Source organism: Leucopleurus acutus (assembly GCF_964270905.1).
Source record: "Leucopleurus acutus genome assembly, chromosome: 20".
In the NCBI taxonomy this organism is placed as follows: Eukaryota; Metazoa; Chordata; class Mammalia; order Artiodactyla; family Delphinidae; genus Leucopleurus; species Leucopleurus acutus.
Window position 1 is genome coordinate 13,667,734 of NC_139162.1, and position 15,019 is coordinate 13,682,752.

At 56.4% G+C, this 15,019-nt stretch overlaps 1 protein-coding gene across 2 annotated transcripts in view; it reads right to left on the reverse strand.

The window, feature by feature from the left end:
• VAC14 (VAC14 component of PIKFYVE complex) overlaps positions 1–15,019 on the reverse strand; it is a 94,450-nt gene that overhangs the window by 46,426 nt on the left and 33,005 nt on the right. For both annotated transcript variants that reach the window (XM_082863058.1, XM_082863057.1), the window contains one exon: positions 1,154–1,310. In XM_082863058.1, coding sequence (XP_082719184.1) covers positions 1,154–1,310 — 157 coding nt within the window. The remainder of the gene's footprint in view (positions 1–1,153; positions 1,311–15,019) is intronic.

The following is a 15,019-nucleotide window of genomic DNA, read 5'->3' on the forward strand; positions in this document are numbered from 1 at the left end:
TAGGGGTCTCCTGGTCAGGACGTGGGAGCCTCCCGGCCGTGGCCTCTGACTGCCCAGAGGAAACGGCTCACAGGCAGGGAAACCACCGTGTCCTGTGAAATGAGAGAAGGAAGCTGGGCTGCTGCTAGAGCCCCTTACTCCTTCCTTGCTTTGGTCAGAAACAGCTGGAAACTTGGGACCAGCTGCAGGCCCAAGAGTGTGCACAGTGGCGGTAGCCTGAAGCCTGGGGTCCTATGTGACACCCCACTGCAGGGGCTTCAATTCAAGTTTCATCAGGCAGATGTCTTTAATGCATGGGTGTTCTGTGATTGAATGGCAGCCCTGGGGTCACCTCCAATTCCACCAAGCAGGTGTCCTCAGGGCCGAGTACCGGGACGCCTTCTGGGACCAGTATGGTGGGGCTGCAGGAGGGAAGCTGCCACTGAAAGGCCCCAGATCTATTTGACTCTTGGCTTCTGCATCAAAGGAGGTCTAGGACCTTGTATCTGGATGTCAAGAGCTGCTCAGGGGACAAAGATGTCAAGAGCTGCTCAGGGGACTTGGGCAAATGCCCAAGATTCGCTGGGTACTTTCCTTCCAAGTCGCATCCCTGGGCATTTTCCAGGATTGTGTCACTGGAGGGAAGAGGCATCTGCCTGGGAGGGAGGACCTGGGAGTCACACAGGCCCAGGGAGAAGAGCCACCTGCTGTCTGGAAGGACGCTGAGGGTTGAGCTCCAGGAGTGCCACGGCCACCTTTACGTTGAAGGACTGCCCGGGAACTTCCTGTCTGAATTATCTGCTCTCCGGCCTGGGCTGCTGCCATGTTATTTTTAGCTTCTCGATGAGGAAGGGAGCGGCTGCCTAGTCTTCCACCTGTGACACCCAAGACTCCAAAGCCCCTTGATTCCTGACTGGGAGACGCCACCCCAGGGAAAGAGACAGTCAGCTGACCCGGATGGTTTTATATTTAGCCAAAGGCCCAAAAGCCCGAGACTTGCAGGGAGATGAGGAAAAAGGGCTGTGAAGGTCTCTTACAGGGGTGGAGGGCTGCTGTAGTATGAGGCAGGAGGGTGCGGAAAGAGGGACAACCCAAAGGCCAGCCGGTCCAGGACAAGACTGAGCACTGCCATTCCCAGGGTCCCCGAGGCTGCAACCCTCCGGGAAGGACTCACCAGGAGTCTTCAGTAGGCCAGCTCTGCCAGGGGTGGGCACCTGGAGCTCTGAGTGGCTGACCCGGAGGTCAGGGCCATCGAGGGGGCCTGGGTCATCCATCTGGCCTGCGGGGGAGGAAGCAATTTCTGCCAATACCTCCAGATCCTTCAGAATAACCTGGGGGAGAAAAGCAGAGGATGAGGGACAAGGACCTCCATGCTGAGCTGTGGTTGGAGACGGAGAGCTCCCTCCAGGGGGTGGGAAGGGGTCTGCAGAGGGCGACGGGGCTGCTGAGAGCTGCCAAGACTGTGGCTCTAACAGTACTCAGAGGGTTCTGCAAAGGACGTGGACCGAGGAGAGCACAGACAGGCAGTGGACGGGGGCAAGTGCAGGAAGGAAGCCGGAGTCAAGGCCCGGGAGTCAGCTCTCCCATGACCACTCCTCTTGTATATTTTAAATGGTCCCCAGGGTGCAGTCTGTGCGGTGTGTGCCCCACGGCTCCGGGGCTGGCCAGGCCTCGATGTCGACCTGTGCAAGGGTCCAACAGTGCCCTCCAGGCCACACTCCTGGGGGTGCCGGCCACGGCCCAGCCCACCACCAGGCCACAGGGCAGATCCTACTACAGAGGTGACCCCAGGCCACCTGCCACATTTGGGGTGTAATTCTGGTCTCCAGGACGGAGGAGTTTCCAACTTCTAGACACAAGGTTCGGTTCTCGGCTACCTCTGCAACATTCATACGAAGATGTGAGAGGTCCCCAGGGGAGACCCCACAATCCAAAAAGCCCTTGTACCTTTAGAGACTGTCTCCCCTTGCACAGCACCCATCTCCTCCAGCTCCTCACCTGGCATCAACGGCAAGCAGGGTGGTGCCTCACCAGGGTGGGGGTAGGGCACCCTGTTTGTGTGTGTGTGTGTGCGCGTGTGCGTGTGTGTGTGTGCGCAACTCGGTAACTCACCTGTCCCAGCTCCTCCAGCAGAGCCCTTGCCACACTGCAGGCAGGGCTGCCCACCCTTTTCTGCTCCCCACTCATCTCTGTGCTCTGAAGAGGGACTGTGCCTGTCCTAGCACATGTGTACCCGCAAGACTATCTCTAGCACCCAGTGGATGCCCAACAGGCACCATCCAATAGATGGATGACTGTGCCTGAGCCCAGGCCAAGAACTACCACGGCAACCAAGGGCTTCAGTCCTGAACCAGGGGAAGTGACGCAGAGCACCGGCGGACGGGCCCTGGTGGGTGGGCTGTGTGTGGCTCGACAGGCCAGCCATGGAACGTGGTGACTATAGTCAAAATAAGGCTACTCCCAGGCTGTTTGTACGATGATGAAAATGTTTTGGAGTTAGACAGTGGTGATGGTTGCAGAACCTTGTATATATACCAAAACCCACTGAATTGGATATTTCTTTTATTTTTGGCTGTGTTGTGTCTTTGTTGCTGCGCCCAGGCTTTCTCTAGCTGTAGTAAGCGGGGGCTACTCTTCGTTGCGGCGCGCAGGCTTCTCATCATGTGGCTTCTCTTGCTGCAGAGCACAGGCTCTAGGCGCACAGGCTTCAGTAGTTGTGGCGCGTGGGCTTCAGTAGTTGTGGCACGTGGGCCCAGTAGTTGTGGCTCGCGGGCTCTAGAGAGCAGGCTCAGTAGTTGTGGCATACGGGCTTAGCTGCTCCGCGGCATGTGGGATCTTCCTGGACCAGGGCTCGAACCCATGTCCCCTGCATTGGCAGGCGGATTCTTAACCACTGCGCCACCATGGGAGTCCCCCTGACTTCCAATCTTGACCCTGCTCTTCAGCCACCTGACCCTGGACCAGTGAACATCACCAGTAGACCAGTGAACAACCCTCCCTCCATCCCCCAGCATCTACTGCCGGGGCCTGTGCTGGTTGGAGGAGATGCAAGGCTGCAAGGCTGAACTGGGTCCTGCCTCGGACCAGAGTGACCTTGGGGGAGACGGGCGGTCCTGACGCACTGATAAGGCAGCGCCTGTGCAACGGGAGCCAGCAGCTCGGCCTGAGGGGGGCTGGGAGGCTTCGAAAGTACCTGAGCCCCAGTTTGCCTGGGAACCAGGGGTTAGAGGAAGGCACGCAAAGCGTTCTCTTAACTAGCAGAAGCCTTTCATGGATACAGGGCCAGACCCTGTGGCACATTCCAGGAAACTAGGCTTCGGCCCAGCTCCGGAGTGGGGTGTGGGGCTGGTGCAGAGATCAGGCAGAAGCCACAGGCAGGAGCAGGTCATCAAGAACTAGGACCCTGGGGCTTCCCTGGTGGCGCAGTGGTTGAGAGTCCACCTGCCGATGCAGGGGACACGGGTTCGTGCCCTGGTCCGGGAAGATCTCACATGCCGCGAAGCGGCTGGGCCCGTGAGCCATGGTCGCTGAGCCTGCGCGTCCGGAGCCTGTGCTCTGCAACAGCAGAGGCCACAACAGCGAGAGGCCCGCGTACCGCAAAAAAAAAAAAAAAAAAAAAAAAGAACTAGGACCCAGGCAAAGAGGCAGGTCTGAACTTGGTTTTGCAGGTGATATGGGGGGCTCAGTTTCCTCATATGTGCCAATGGGGACTCGTCCTTGCAAGGTTGTTGTGAAGATTACAGGAGATGCTTCACGTACTACTTCTGTGCTGAGATTTTTGGTGCCACAGCCGAGCTTGGTCAGTGGCCCTGGATCAGGGACTGGGCAGGAACAGCGGCGCACACATCGAGGCCTTCAGATTTCATCTCTGCACCAAAGAGAGTCTGCAGCGCCCATCTCTGTACACCTCCTCCTGCCCCACTGGAGAGCACAGCCAGCAAAGCTGCATTTTGAATTCTCATTTCTCACTTCGCATTTTGAATTCTCTTATTTTAGAAAGTTTAACACCAAATGGCAAATGAATGCAAATTACACTTCAATTGTACAATTAAAGCTGGAAATGTCGTCTACAGGTTCCTTCAGTGATCCCGGCCACGCCTCAAGATCTGTCTCTGGTCCCCAGGGGGCTAGAGCCAACAGACAGCCCCACTGTCTGCTGTACACACACACATGCGCGCACACACAGCGTCCTTCCTGTCCCGTACAGTGGGAGCCCCCTTTAAGTGGGAGTCAGAGAACACACCATCATCACCTTCAGCCTCCAGAGCAAGGGGCTTGAGAGGGGCTATCAAAATGGAGGGCAAGGAATTGCCTGAAGAGCAGAGTGGGGAGCTGGCGGGGAGCCGCTCCTGGTTCCGAGGCCCATCAAGTCCAGCCACTGGCTCTCCCCCAGCCAAGCAGCAAAACCACTCAGTCCAGGTGCTGGACTTGAGGCTACGGAACCACAACCCTGATGCAGGCCGAGGCCGGGACTCTGCCTCTGCCTGGGGAGTGAGGAGAGGCTCCAGGGGGCAACACCAACAGGGGGCCTGGGACAGAGCAACAGAGACCACAGAGGAGCCACCCTCCAGCTGGACCTGGCTTTGAGTCTCTGTGCCAGCCAGGGTGTTAGTGCTCTACTCCCCTGGAGACCTCGCAGCCCTTGGCTTGAGGACAGGAAGCTCGGGGAGGACACGGTGATCTCAGCAGCCTTGATCACGCTCACGGCCTGGACAAAAGGCTGAGAGCTATAAACGCACTGCTCGGCCTCTAGAAACGCAGAGCCAGTCCCCCTTCCAGAGAGCGGGCCGGCTGGGCCCATGCCTGCGCTGGCCTGTGGTCCTGGCTCTGAGGACGGGAAAGGCTCAAAGAAGCAGGAGGAAGCCACACCAATTAGTATGCACTACACAGCTTTTCGCTGAATGAATATAAAACACTTGTGCTTTCTTTCTGTGTGAGAGAAAGAAGGGGGGAAAGAGAGGGAGGGAAAAAGGTTACAAGAAAGCAATATTCTGCAGGAGGAGGAGTGCCTGCCGTCACCATGGCAACGGGCTGGGGGGGGTGGGGAAGGCACATCAGCTGGTCCCTGGTCCCCGAGTGAGCTGGCCATCGATGAAGTGAAAGGGTCGGTGGCAACTGGGTAAGGAAAACATTTGACAAAGCAACTCTGAGGGGAAGGTGGCAGAGGTGAGGGGGAAGGGGTGTCACACCCTCCGTGGCTTGGGGAGCAAAGTAAGGAAGCCACGGGACTCCTGAGAAAGGCCTTCCTTCTAGGAGGTGACCTGACAGCAGCTAAGGGCACAGTTCAGTGTGGGAAGGGAGTCATTGTCTGGATGGGCCACGGCAGGCTGTCACCCCCTGCATTCCAGTAGGCCAAGGACAGTCTCCCGGATGGTGACTGCTCCCTCCTTCCCTTTTTGGTCCATCCAGGCGCTCTCTGTCCCAACACCTTGTCCACAGACCAGCCCTGGAAAACCGCTCGGGGCGGAAGGCCCCCTCCCCTCTCCGCGACGCGTTCCTGTTGGTCCTTCGCCACCTTGGGAATAGCTGGAGACCCCGAGCTTTGCAAGGTCAAGGCTTTCCCTAGGCTTGCAGGCCCGTCCTCTCCTCCTACCAAGACTCTTGAACATGAAGCCCCAGATGAAGCCCTCAGCACATACTGAATAGATTCTCACTGACCTGCAGTGCCAGGCAGGAGATGGAAGATGGATGCTTCTGGACAGCTTCTGCCAAGGGGATGGCTGGAAAAGCCTCCCATCTCTCTACCCACTTATCTCTAAGAAGCTTTCTCCAAAGTTTGGCTAGGCCACTGGTCAGCTGATTAGGCCCCAGATGTCAACTGGCTCAGCCTTCCAGTCCCACGAGGAGGGAAGGAAATCTCCAGGGTGGGCCCTTTCCAGTTCCAGCCAGGAGGAGGCCGCAAGAGTGTTTCCAAGTGATGCACTCGGGCTGGTGGGAGAGGTGAATTCAGGCTGAAGGTCCTGGAGGCTGAGGTCTGCGGGCCACTGCCATCTGATGCCTCTGTCCAGAGCAGTGGGGCTGCAGGGCCATGCCTAGAGCTGGATCAGGTCAGGCCACTCCTTACTCTAGGGAACTGGAGCTAAGAGTAAATGAAGAGGCACCGAGGCCAGGCATCCACAGGAAGCCTTGGGGCCTTCTGCTTCCTTCCACACAGAAGCCTGTCCCCTCCCTTCACAGTGGGTACAGCCCAGCAGGCCAAGGCCTCTTGAGTTCCTGATACCTACAGAATGGCTTCTGTGGCTGGTGGAATCAGCCAGAGAACTGACTCTAGGAACACAGGCTGCCGTCCCCAGGAAGGGTCCCCTGGGGGAGCTGAGGGAAGGTCAAAGGATCTCCACAGGCCCCGCAGCAGTCAAACTATGGAGCTCTAGGTGACGGCACCTGGCACTAGTCGGCACTGGGGCTGGAAGCCCCTGCCCTGGGCACAGAGCAAACCTAGGCTGGAGGAAGCAGCGACCAGGCTCCAGCCTGGCCCAGCGCAACCCAGCCCAGGAGGGAGCGGTTTTCCCAGAAAAGCTTTCCGCTGCAACGGGGTCAGAGCAGGCCATGCCCAGCACTCTTGGGAGGCGGGTCCCGCAGCCCTGCAGCCGTGCCTTCTGCAACAAGCAAGGAAAGCACTGCCAAAAAGAACACTTAGATTTCGGGGTGGGGGAGAAGGACTGCTTAGGCTTAGACCTATTTTCCCACTGAGCAAACTACGCAGATTAAAGCCTTGTATGGCTTGGTAAAGCAAAATCAACTTAAAAAAAAAAAAAAGGATTATATCTTGGTTTGTTGCCTGACTTTGAAGCATGCCCTTAGGAATCAAGATTGCTTTCTTTTCTTTCTTCCTTCTCTTCTGCTTCTAGTGAAGTTTGAAATGTGCCATACATGCCAAAGGCCAGCACCTACTGCTTATTAAGTTCCACAGTGACAGCACAGTGTGGGTTCTGGCAGCCTAAAGCCTTCCAGCCTCCATCCCTCTGAGGGGAGAGGAGGGAAAGGCCAGCCTGGGGTGAGACAACTTGGAGACCAGTCCCCCCCGCCCCCGCCACCCCTTCTCTCCCACTCCCAGGGCTTCCTGCTGAAGCCAGCCATCGCTCACTTGCATCCCAGAGGCCCTGACCGGTAGGTGCACCTCCAGCAGGCAAATTCTCCCCACGAGCCAGACAGGGAACAGGCAAGGGGCCGGCCACGCTGCGGGCAGCTCGGGAGCAGCGCGCACCCTGTTATAGCTCAGTTACCAGGCAATGAGCCGAGGGGCCGCTGTCTCCGGGGCACCAGTCCATGGCAACCAGGAGAGCGGTGTGGGGCTGCCCGGTCTCCTGCCCGCTACCAGGTCTCCAATTAATCTCAGCGTGCTTGCAAGCCACTCAGCTCTGGTCCGAGGAGGCAGAACCAGGCCCCAGCAAGGGAGGGAGGAGGGTGGGGCAGGCCGCAGTGGGGCCAGCTCACCACCTGCCCCACCCCGTCTCTTCACTTGCTCATGAAACGTGTCTGGGCACCTCCTATGTGCTGGACACAGCCTCTGTCCTCATAGAGTGTGACAAGGGCTGTGAGAGGGTCTGAGGGCATAGGGTGCTATGATGACACAGACGGGGACCTGGCTGGCCTTGATGAGCAGGAGTGGGTGGCGTACGTGACAAATAAGGCCTCGTGGATTCACGGAGCATCAAGCCGAGATCCTGACCTAGTTACTTCACTTCCCTGAGTCTGTTTCCACTTTAGTAAAGTGGGGACACAGCAGAACGCACCCTCGAGGGGCTGCTGTGGAGACGGACTAAGACCACGCCTGCTGGGTGATGCCCAGCACAGGTCTGGCGTGGAGCGAGCGTTAGGTACACTTCCTGTCCTCAGCATCTCTAGCAACCAGAACTCCCCGCCCCGTCCCTGGGCCTTGCAAACTGCCAACAGGAAGATGTCAGGGAAATTTAGTTGATTCAGCTTTGGCCATCTCTGGAGGAGAAGAAATCGACACACATCTTGGGAGAAATTTTGACTTCTGAAGATGCTGCAAGTGGGGTGGGGGTGCGGGTAAAAACAGGGCCCCTGACCTGGCCACCACCACAAGGGCTATGGAGAGAGGGCATCAGGGCTGAGAGCTAGGGGCCTGGCCCCTAGCCTCCCAATAGGATCTTAGGCTGATCTGTTCTCAACCAGAGACAAGCATCAAAATCGTTGCGGGTTGTGGAGAATACCAGCACCCAGGCCACGAGGCTGTACCTCAGAGAACAATTCAGGCGGTCTGTGCTGAGGCCCAAACAGCCGGATTTTAAAAAGCTCCAGAGAGGGGTCCCTGGTGGTCCAGTGGGTAAGACTCTGCGCTCCCAATTGAAGGGGCCTGGGTTCGATCCCTGGTCGGGGAACTAGATCCCACGCGCCCACTGCAACTAAGAAGCCCGTGTGCCACAACTAAAGATCCTGCATGCTGCAACGAAGATCCCTCATGCTGAAACTAAGACGCGGTGCAGCCAAAACAAACAACCTACCTATTAAAAAACTAAAGCTCCAGAGGATTCTGACAGTGGCCCTGGTGTGCGTGGCTCCCTGGGGCACTTCTGTTGGGTTGTTGGACTTTGACCTTTCTAGGTGAGGTGACTGATCACTTCCTGAGTTCAAGGAGAGATGGGCTGCGGCAGGTGGTCTGCTCATCCCTGGAGGCCAGTCGGCCTGTAGCTCGGCTCTCTGGGAGCCCCCAGCCCTGTCCAGGGTAAGACGGTTCGCAACCAGCTCCCCTTTGTGGACTCCCTCCTGTGCCGCCCAGCCCTACTTCGGGAAAGCAAACCTCCCCTCATCTGCCCTTCTCAGTCCACCCTCGCCTTCACCAGGAGGCCCCTGCCCAACTCAGGTGCTCCAGTTACGGTGCAGCTCTGGGTCCTCACTTGCCCATCAGTGGAGGGAATCCAGACAGAGATGAAGACTGAAAACCCTCCCGGCACACAAACCTGCCTTCCTAGAGCAGGTGATGGAGGCCGATGGCGAGTACTGTGGGTACCCCCTTACCTGAGGGAGGCTGACGCGGGGCAGTGAAAGCACACAGTGCAGAGATGTGGAAGGATGAGAGCAGCAGGCCTCCCCATAGGCTCAATTCTGGGACTGAGACCACGCGCCCCTCTCCCCTGCCCCCTCCACGGCAATCGTCTGCGTCAAGGGCTCACTGCAGAAGACCTCCCAGGACCTCTAGCGCTGACGGCCAGTGCCTCTGCTGGGCCGTGGGGGCCTGGGGCCACCTGTCCCTGTGGCTTGTGACTAGAGCCCTGTGTCTCTGCCTTGCTGGCCACAGCTTTTCTCCCTGCTCATTACTTCCCCTCCTCTCATTTCCTCTCCAAAGCCTCCAACGGAAGCCGCAGGGTCAGCCCCAGGGAGAGCTGAGTGGACCAGCCCCCCGAAGGCTGCAGCAGGAGAGGGTCCACACCTTCCTTGTTCTGGCTGTCTGTGCTGTGGCCCAGCTCATCTCTCCATGTGAGGTGGGCTCTCGGCGAGAGGAAGCAAGTTCTTGGCCCCTGACATCTCACCCCTCGGTTCTCCGGGCTGGCATCTGACCTGATCGTGTGATCTGACTATAAAGAAATCTTCGAAATTGAAGCGGGGGGTGGTGGGTGGTGGAGGGGTTGTTTTTGTTTGTTTTGGAGAGTGGATGGAATGAAAATTGGAGTGAAATAAAAACTGAGGCAAGGATATGAGAAGGAAAAACAAGCCCCATTCTTACAGAAGACTGTCCACTTTTGAGCAGGCCGCATTAGTATTCCAGGCAGTGGAGTCAGGACCACACAAAGTCAGAGCTGGAAGGGACTAACACAATCCAGTCCAACCTCAATTTAGGGAGGGAAATGGAGGTGAGGAGATGCCGTGGACTTGCCCGGTCCCACGGGAGAGTGGGCAGCGTGGAGCAGAGGCCTGTCCTCCTGCTCTCCACCCAGGCTGCTTCCACACCGCCCCTCAGCCGTCCCTGCCACTGGCCCATTCCTTCTGGATGGGGCCCTGGGTGGGTGAGCAGCCCCAGGGCAGCCCGATGGGGCAGGTCAAAGTCAGGTGTGTCCAGACGGAAGAATAAAGCGCACCCCATCCCGGCGGCACTCCCGCTGTGCAGCGAGGTCAGACCTGCGGGGTTTTAGATGTTCTGCAATCAGACAGAGCTGACTTCCAATTCTGGCTCCTGGCAGTGTGACCTTGGGCAAGTTATCGTCCTCACGCCTGAATTTCGTCTTATGTCAAACTGGGGATAATGAAAACCACTCCAAGATCACCAGGCAGATTCCTTAAGGCAACAGATGCGATGCACTCTGACCAGCGCAACTACCCCATAAACTGGTTTCTGCCTCTCCTTCTCCCAGACACGTGGCGTCCGGCACACAGCAACCAGCACGGTTTCCAAAGGATGCCAGTGCTGGGGGCGTCGGACAGGCCATCACTGGCTCTCTAAGCTGCTGTCACTTACAGGGGCCTCTAAATAAGTGGCAGCCCTCATTTCTGGGGCAGATGCTGAGGGATGGCCAATTTCCAACAGAAGGCCCTCCTTCCCAAGGGCAGGAGAGCACAGCCCGTCATGCTGGAACGTGAGTCAGAAGAGGAACCCATAGGGACTGGCGCCTCCCCACCACCCGCAGGGCACAGCTCTTGGGTTTGGGGCCTCCCCCAATGCGGAAGGCTCTGTTGCCACCAGCTAAATCCCTTTACAGCAGAGAGATGAATCCCTGGGCCCAACTGGCCGACCCCACCAGACCATAGTGACAAGGGCTCCTGGGGAGAGGAAAAGTTGAGGGAGTGCTTTCGTGGACCGGGTGGGATGAGGGATGGAGAGGGAAAGGGACATGATGGGACAGCATGGCTGCCGCTTCCCAAGGCAGAAGAAGCCAAAGGCAGCCTCGCCCCAAGTCTGCGCCGGGGGACTGGGCTCAGACCTCCAGTCAGCAGCCGCAGTGGCAACAGTCACAGCACAATCCCAGAGCCACTCTGCCCATCCCTTATACCGGCCTCGGCCCGTTTCTCTTTGGGGCGACTCAGCGTAGCCCCGCAGAGCTCTCTCTTTTGAGAGATTTGAGAACATCTCCTGCTCCATTTCTCCTGGGATCTGGACCATGAAAACAAATGAAATCCTCTCCCTGTCCCCCAAAGCCCACCACCCTCAAATATAGTCGTGTCTGTTCCCTGATAACACCCCTGCTGGTGAGGGTCCGAGTGCCCCAAGACAGAGTGGGTTGATGGGCCAAGTCTCGCACCAGAGAGAAGAGCTGACGGCCCCCCCTTCCCTCAGGACTCAGCAGAGGGCGGGGCAGCTCTTGCACTCCCACCCACGGGTCTGGACACTTCTGGGATGTACCATGGGGTAGAGGACAGGAAAGGCACTGGGCTACTCTGGACTGGGGTACATCATTGCTCCCATGGGGGACTTTAAGTACCTTTGGTAGATGCCCCCAGATCACTTCTTAGACCCGTCTAACTATCCCCCCATTATTCTGGCCTCCTAGTCATGGCTGTATATCCCACTGGGTGTGACAGCCAGACCACACTCTCCATGCAGTTAGTGGATTCCGGAGTTAGAAACTCTACCACTGCCATGAGTAATGCCCTCACTAACCTACCTTCCAAATTTTCTAGAATTTGAACACATAAGCCATAAACTTCCATCCACAATTTCTCTTCATAGTTACTTTGCAACTAGGGGAGGGGAAAGAGGGGGGGACTTCTACTGATTGAGAATGTCTGCTCTAAGGTGTTAGGGACACCCCAGCTCCGAGATGTTGAGAAGCCTCTGGGAGGCTGCCTCTGGTGGCCCCAGGAGGTGTGCCCCTCTGGATCTCAATGGAATCAGCAAGAAGCTGTGGCAGTGAGAGGCCCCAGTGCAGGTTCTCTGCTGCGGATGGCATTTCTCCTCCTTCCCTTGGACCCGGGGCAGCCAGCTGGGAGCCCCTCCACCGGCGACACTACAACACAGCCCACTGACGATGGGCTCCCCGCTCTGGGCAGCGCTATCTCAGGGCTGCTGATAGAGGGGGAGAAAGCACAGGATGGGGTACCGGTCCTGCTGCCTTCCTCTTGGTTTTTCTGTGACCTGGAAATGGACGATGAACCCCCAACAGCCCCACCTACTCTGGACATCTGCAAAGGGCCTGTGTGGTCCTAGAGACAGACAGGGAAACAGGACAGAGACCTGCTTCCATTCCAGCTTCTGCTGCTGAAACTGAGGCAGGAAGGACGTGGGGCAAACGTGGAGCCCATCTTCCTGATTTCAGTGTGTGTCTCTGCCATTTTCACAGAAATTATAACCAGCGTCGGAGGAGCTAACGTTTACCACGTGTTTACATGTGCTGCGTCTTGTGCTGAGCATTTGACATTCTCGATCTCATTTAATCCTCACAACAACCTGGGTGGGTGGTTCCACCATTACTTTCGGTTTTCAGATAAGAAAAGCGGGCTCAGAGAGGCTATGTAATTTGCTCAAGGGCAACCAACCTTTTTTTTTTTTTGGCCCCACCATGCGGCATGGGGGATCTAAGTTCCCGACTAGGGATAGAACCTGTGCCCCCTACAGTGGAAGCGCAGAGTCCTAACCAACTGGACTGCCAGGGAATCCCCCAACCAACTATTAAGTGGCAGAGTCAGGACCAGACTCCTGGACAGCCTGGCCACCGGGCTGCACTGTCACTCGGGAAAAAATATTACCGGAAAGGAGTGCCCCTCAAAGTCACAACAAAATTTTAAATACTGAAAGTAAACTTCATAATGAATAAGACCTACAAAAAAGACCTCGAAGCTTTACAAGATGACTCAAATGGGGACAAGCCCTGCTCCTGGGCAGAAGAGTTCAACAGAGCGAAATGCCAATTTCCCCTGAAGAACTTGGGGTGATGCACAGGTTGTTAGGAAGGGCCAGGATCGGACCAGGAGCTTTACTCTGTCCCTTTAAACAGTGGTCTATGAGGCATGTCCAGACATCATGGCCCTTTGCGCAGGCTGGAGCGGTTAGGCTCTTGCCCATGGTCCATGGTGAGGAGGGGTTAGAGCTCCTGTGATTCGAGCTCAGGTCTGGTGGCTGGCTGTCTGGGATGCTACATTCCCTTGGAGGGGCACCAGACATCCTTCCAGGTCTCTTCTGAGACTGAGACTTTTTATTTTTAATTCTACATATTTCTTTCTTTAAAATAGATTTTATTTTTTTGAGAAGTTTTAGGTTCACAGCAATACTGAGCAGAAGGTACAGAGATTTCCCACATACCTCTTGCCCCTGCATGCGCACAGCCTCCCCCTTATCAGTCTTCCTCACCACGGCAGAGCATCTGTTACGATCGATGAACCTACGCTGACACATCAATATCCCCTGAAGTCCACAGCTGACATGAGGGTCCACTCATGGTGTTGTACATTCAGTGGGTTTGGACACATGTATAATGATACGTACCCACCATTACCCCCTGAGGATTTTTTTTTTTTTTTTTTGGCTGTGCCGCATGGCATCTTAGTTCCCTGACCAGGGATGGAACCCACAGCCCCTGCAGTGGAAACGAGGAGTCTTGGCCACTGGACTGCCAGGGAAGTCCTCCCCCCACCCACTGAGGATTTTAAATCCAGGTTAGGAGGCAAGTTGTGCTTGAGAGTAAGATGAGGATGAGGAATCACCGAGCCACCCCTCCCCCCACCCCCCTGCAACTGAGCCAGCCGCACCACCAGGAACATGGAGAAGACCTGTCCTCTGGGGGCTCACAGGCAGAGCCCGCCCCGGCAGCTGCAGGCTCGGGAGGCAGCCGACAACTGGCATCTTCCGGGCAGGGGAAGAAGCAGCCCCACCTCCCACCAGGGTCCAGCAGGAAGCTCTGTGCACGTGCCATGCATTCTGCGCTGTTGAATTGGGGTTGCATTTTCACTTAAAAACAAGTCATTGGATCTCCAGCTAATGGGAGGATTTCTACTCCAGTGCCAAGAATATTAATTTGACACCTGCAAATTCTTTCTGACAAAAGAGATTTTCAGATAAAGTCTGCAAAGAGCAGGCGGTACTGAGGAAACAGCCTCTTCTCCTGAATAAGGTAAAGCAGAGACAATCTGAGGATGCCAGACGGGTGTGGATGGACTACCAAGCTGCCACTGGGGCGGGGGGAAGGGGAGGCGGACAGAGAAACAACGGCACACAAGACACCCCAGTGAGGCCACGTGCCAAGGGGACTGTGGAACGTGGTGGTGGGGGGCAGAGCTAGGTCTCTAAGGCTCTGCCCCTCCCTGTGCCCAGCTCTTGCATCATTAACACCTGGGTACACTCTGTCCCCCGGGGGCCAGTCGCTCTCAGCAAGGGTGATGGGCACGTGGGTGTATCACAATCATCCCGGGAGAGAAAAACATTTGCAACATACATGATAAATGGAATGTCCCCGATATACAAAGAGCTCCTGTAAATCAATAAGAAAAGCGGACAAAGGGTCAGGGGGCTGAGGGAGAACTTCTTCAGAATACACACACCCCTCTCCACACCAGACTGAGAGAACTCTTCTCAAGAACTTGTGGAACAAGAGAAAAAGGCATATGGGGATGACGATATGACTAAACACGAGCTGGGGTTCTGATGTGGGCGGTCAGGGCCGCAGGTGGTGAAACACAGGCATGGTGGTTAAGCGACTAAGAGGACAGGCTTTGGAGTCAAACAGATCCGGTTCTGAGTTTGGCTCCACCACTCCCTGGCTGTGTGCAGCTTAACCTCACCTCGCTCGGCCGTGTTTTCTGAACTGTAAAATGAAATGATAACAGTATTTCCCCCACAGAACTGTTGAACCTTCTCTAGATACAACAGCTACGGGGTCTAAGTACAGTTCCTGGCACTGTAACGACCTCACACAAGTCAGCTGTTACAAATGCGCTAAACTGTGCCTTGAGGCCCCAGGCTGGATGTACGGCCCTGCGTAGGGTGGGCCACAGTTACATTCCATCAGCGAGGGGGCTCTGTGAAGCCCTCCCTAGGAAGGGGCCCCTCCCCACCAATCTGACTGTGGTCCAACTTGACTAGATGGCCTTTCAGGGTCTTGCACCCCAGGGAGCTCCAATCTGAGATCAGGGCTGTGCCTGGAAGTATTGG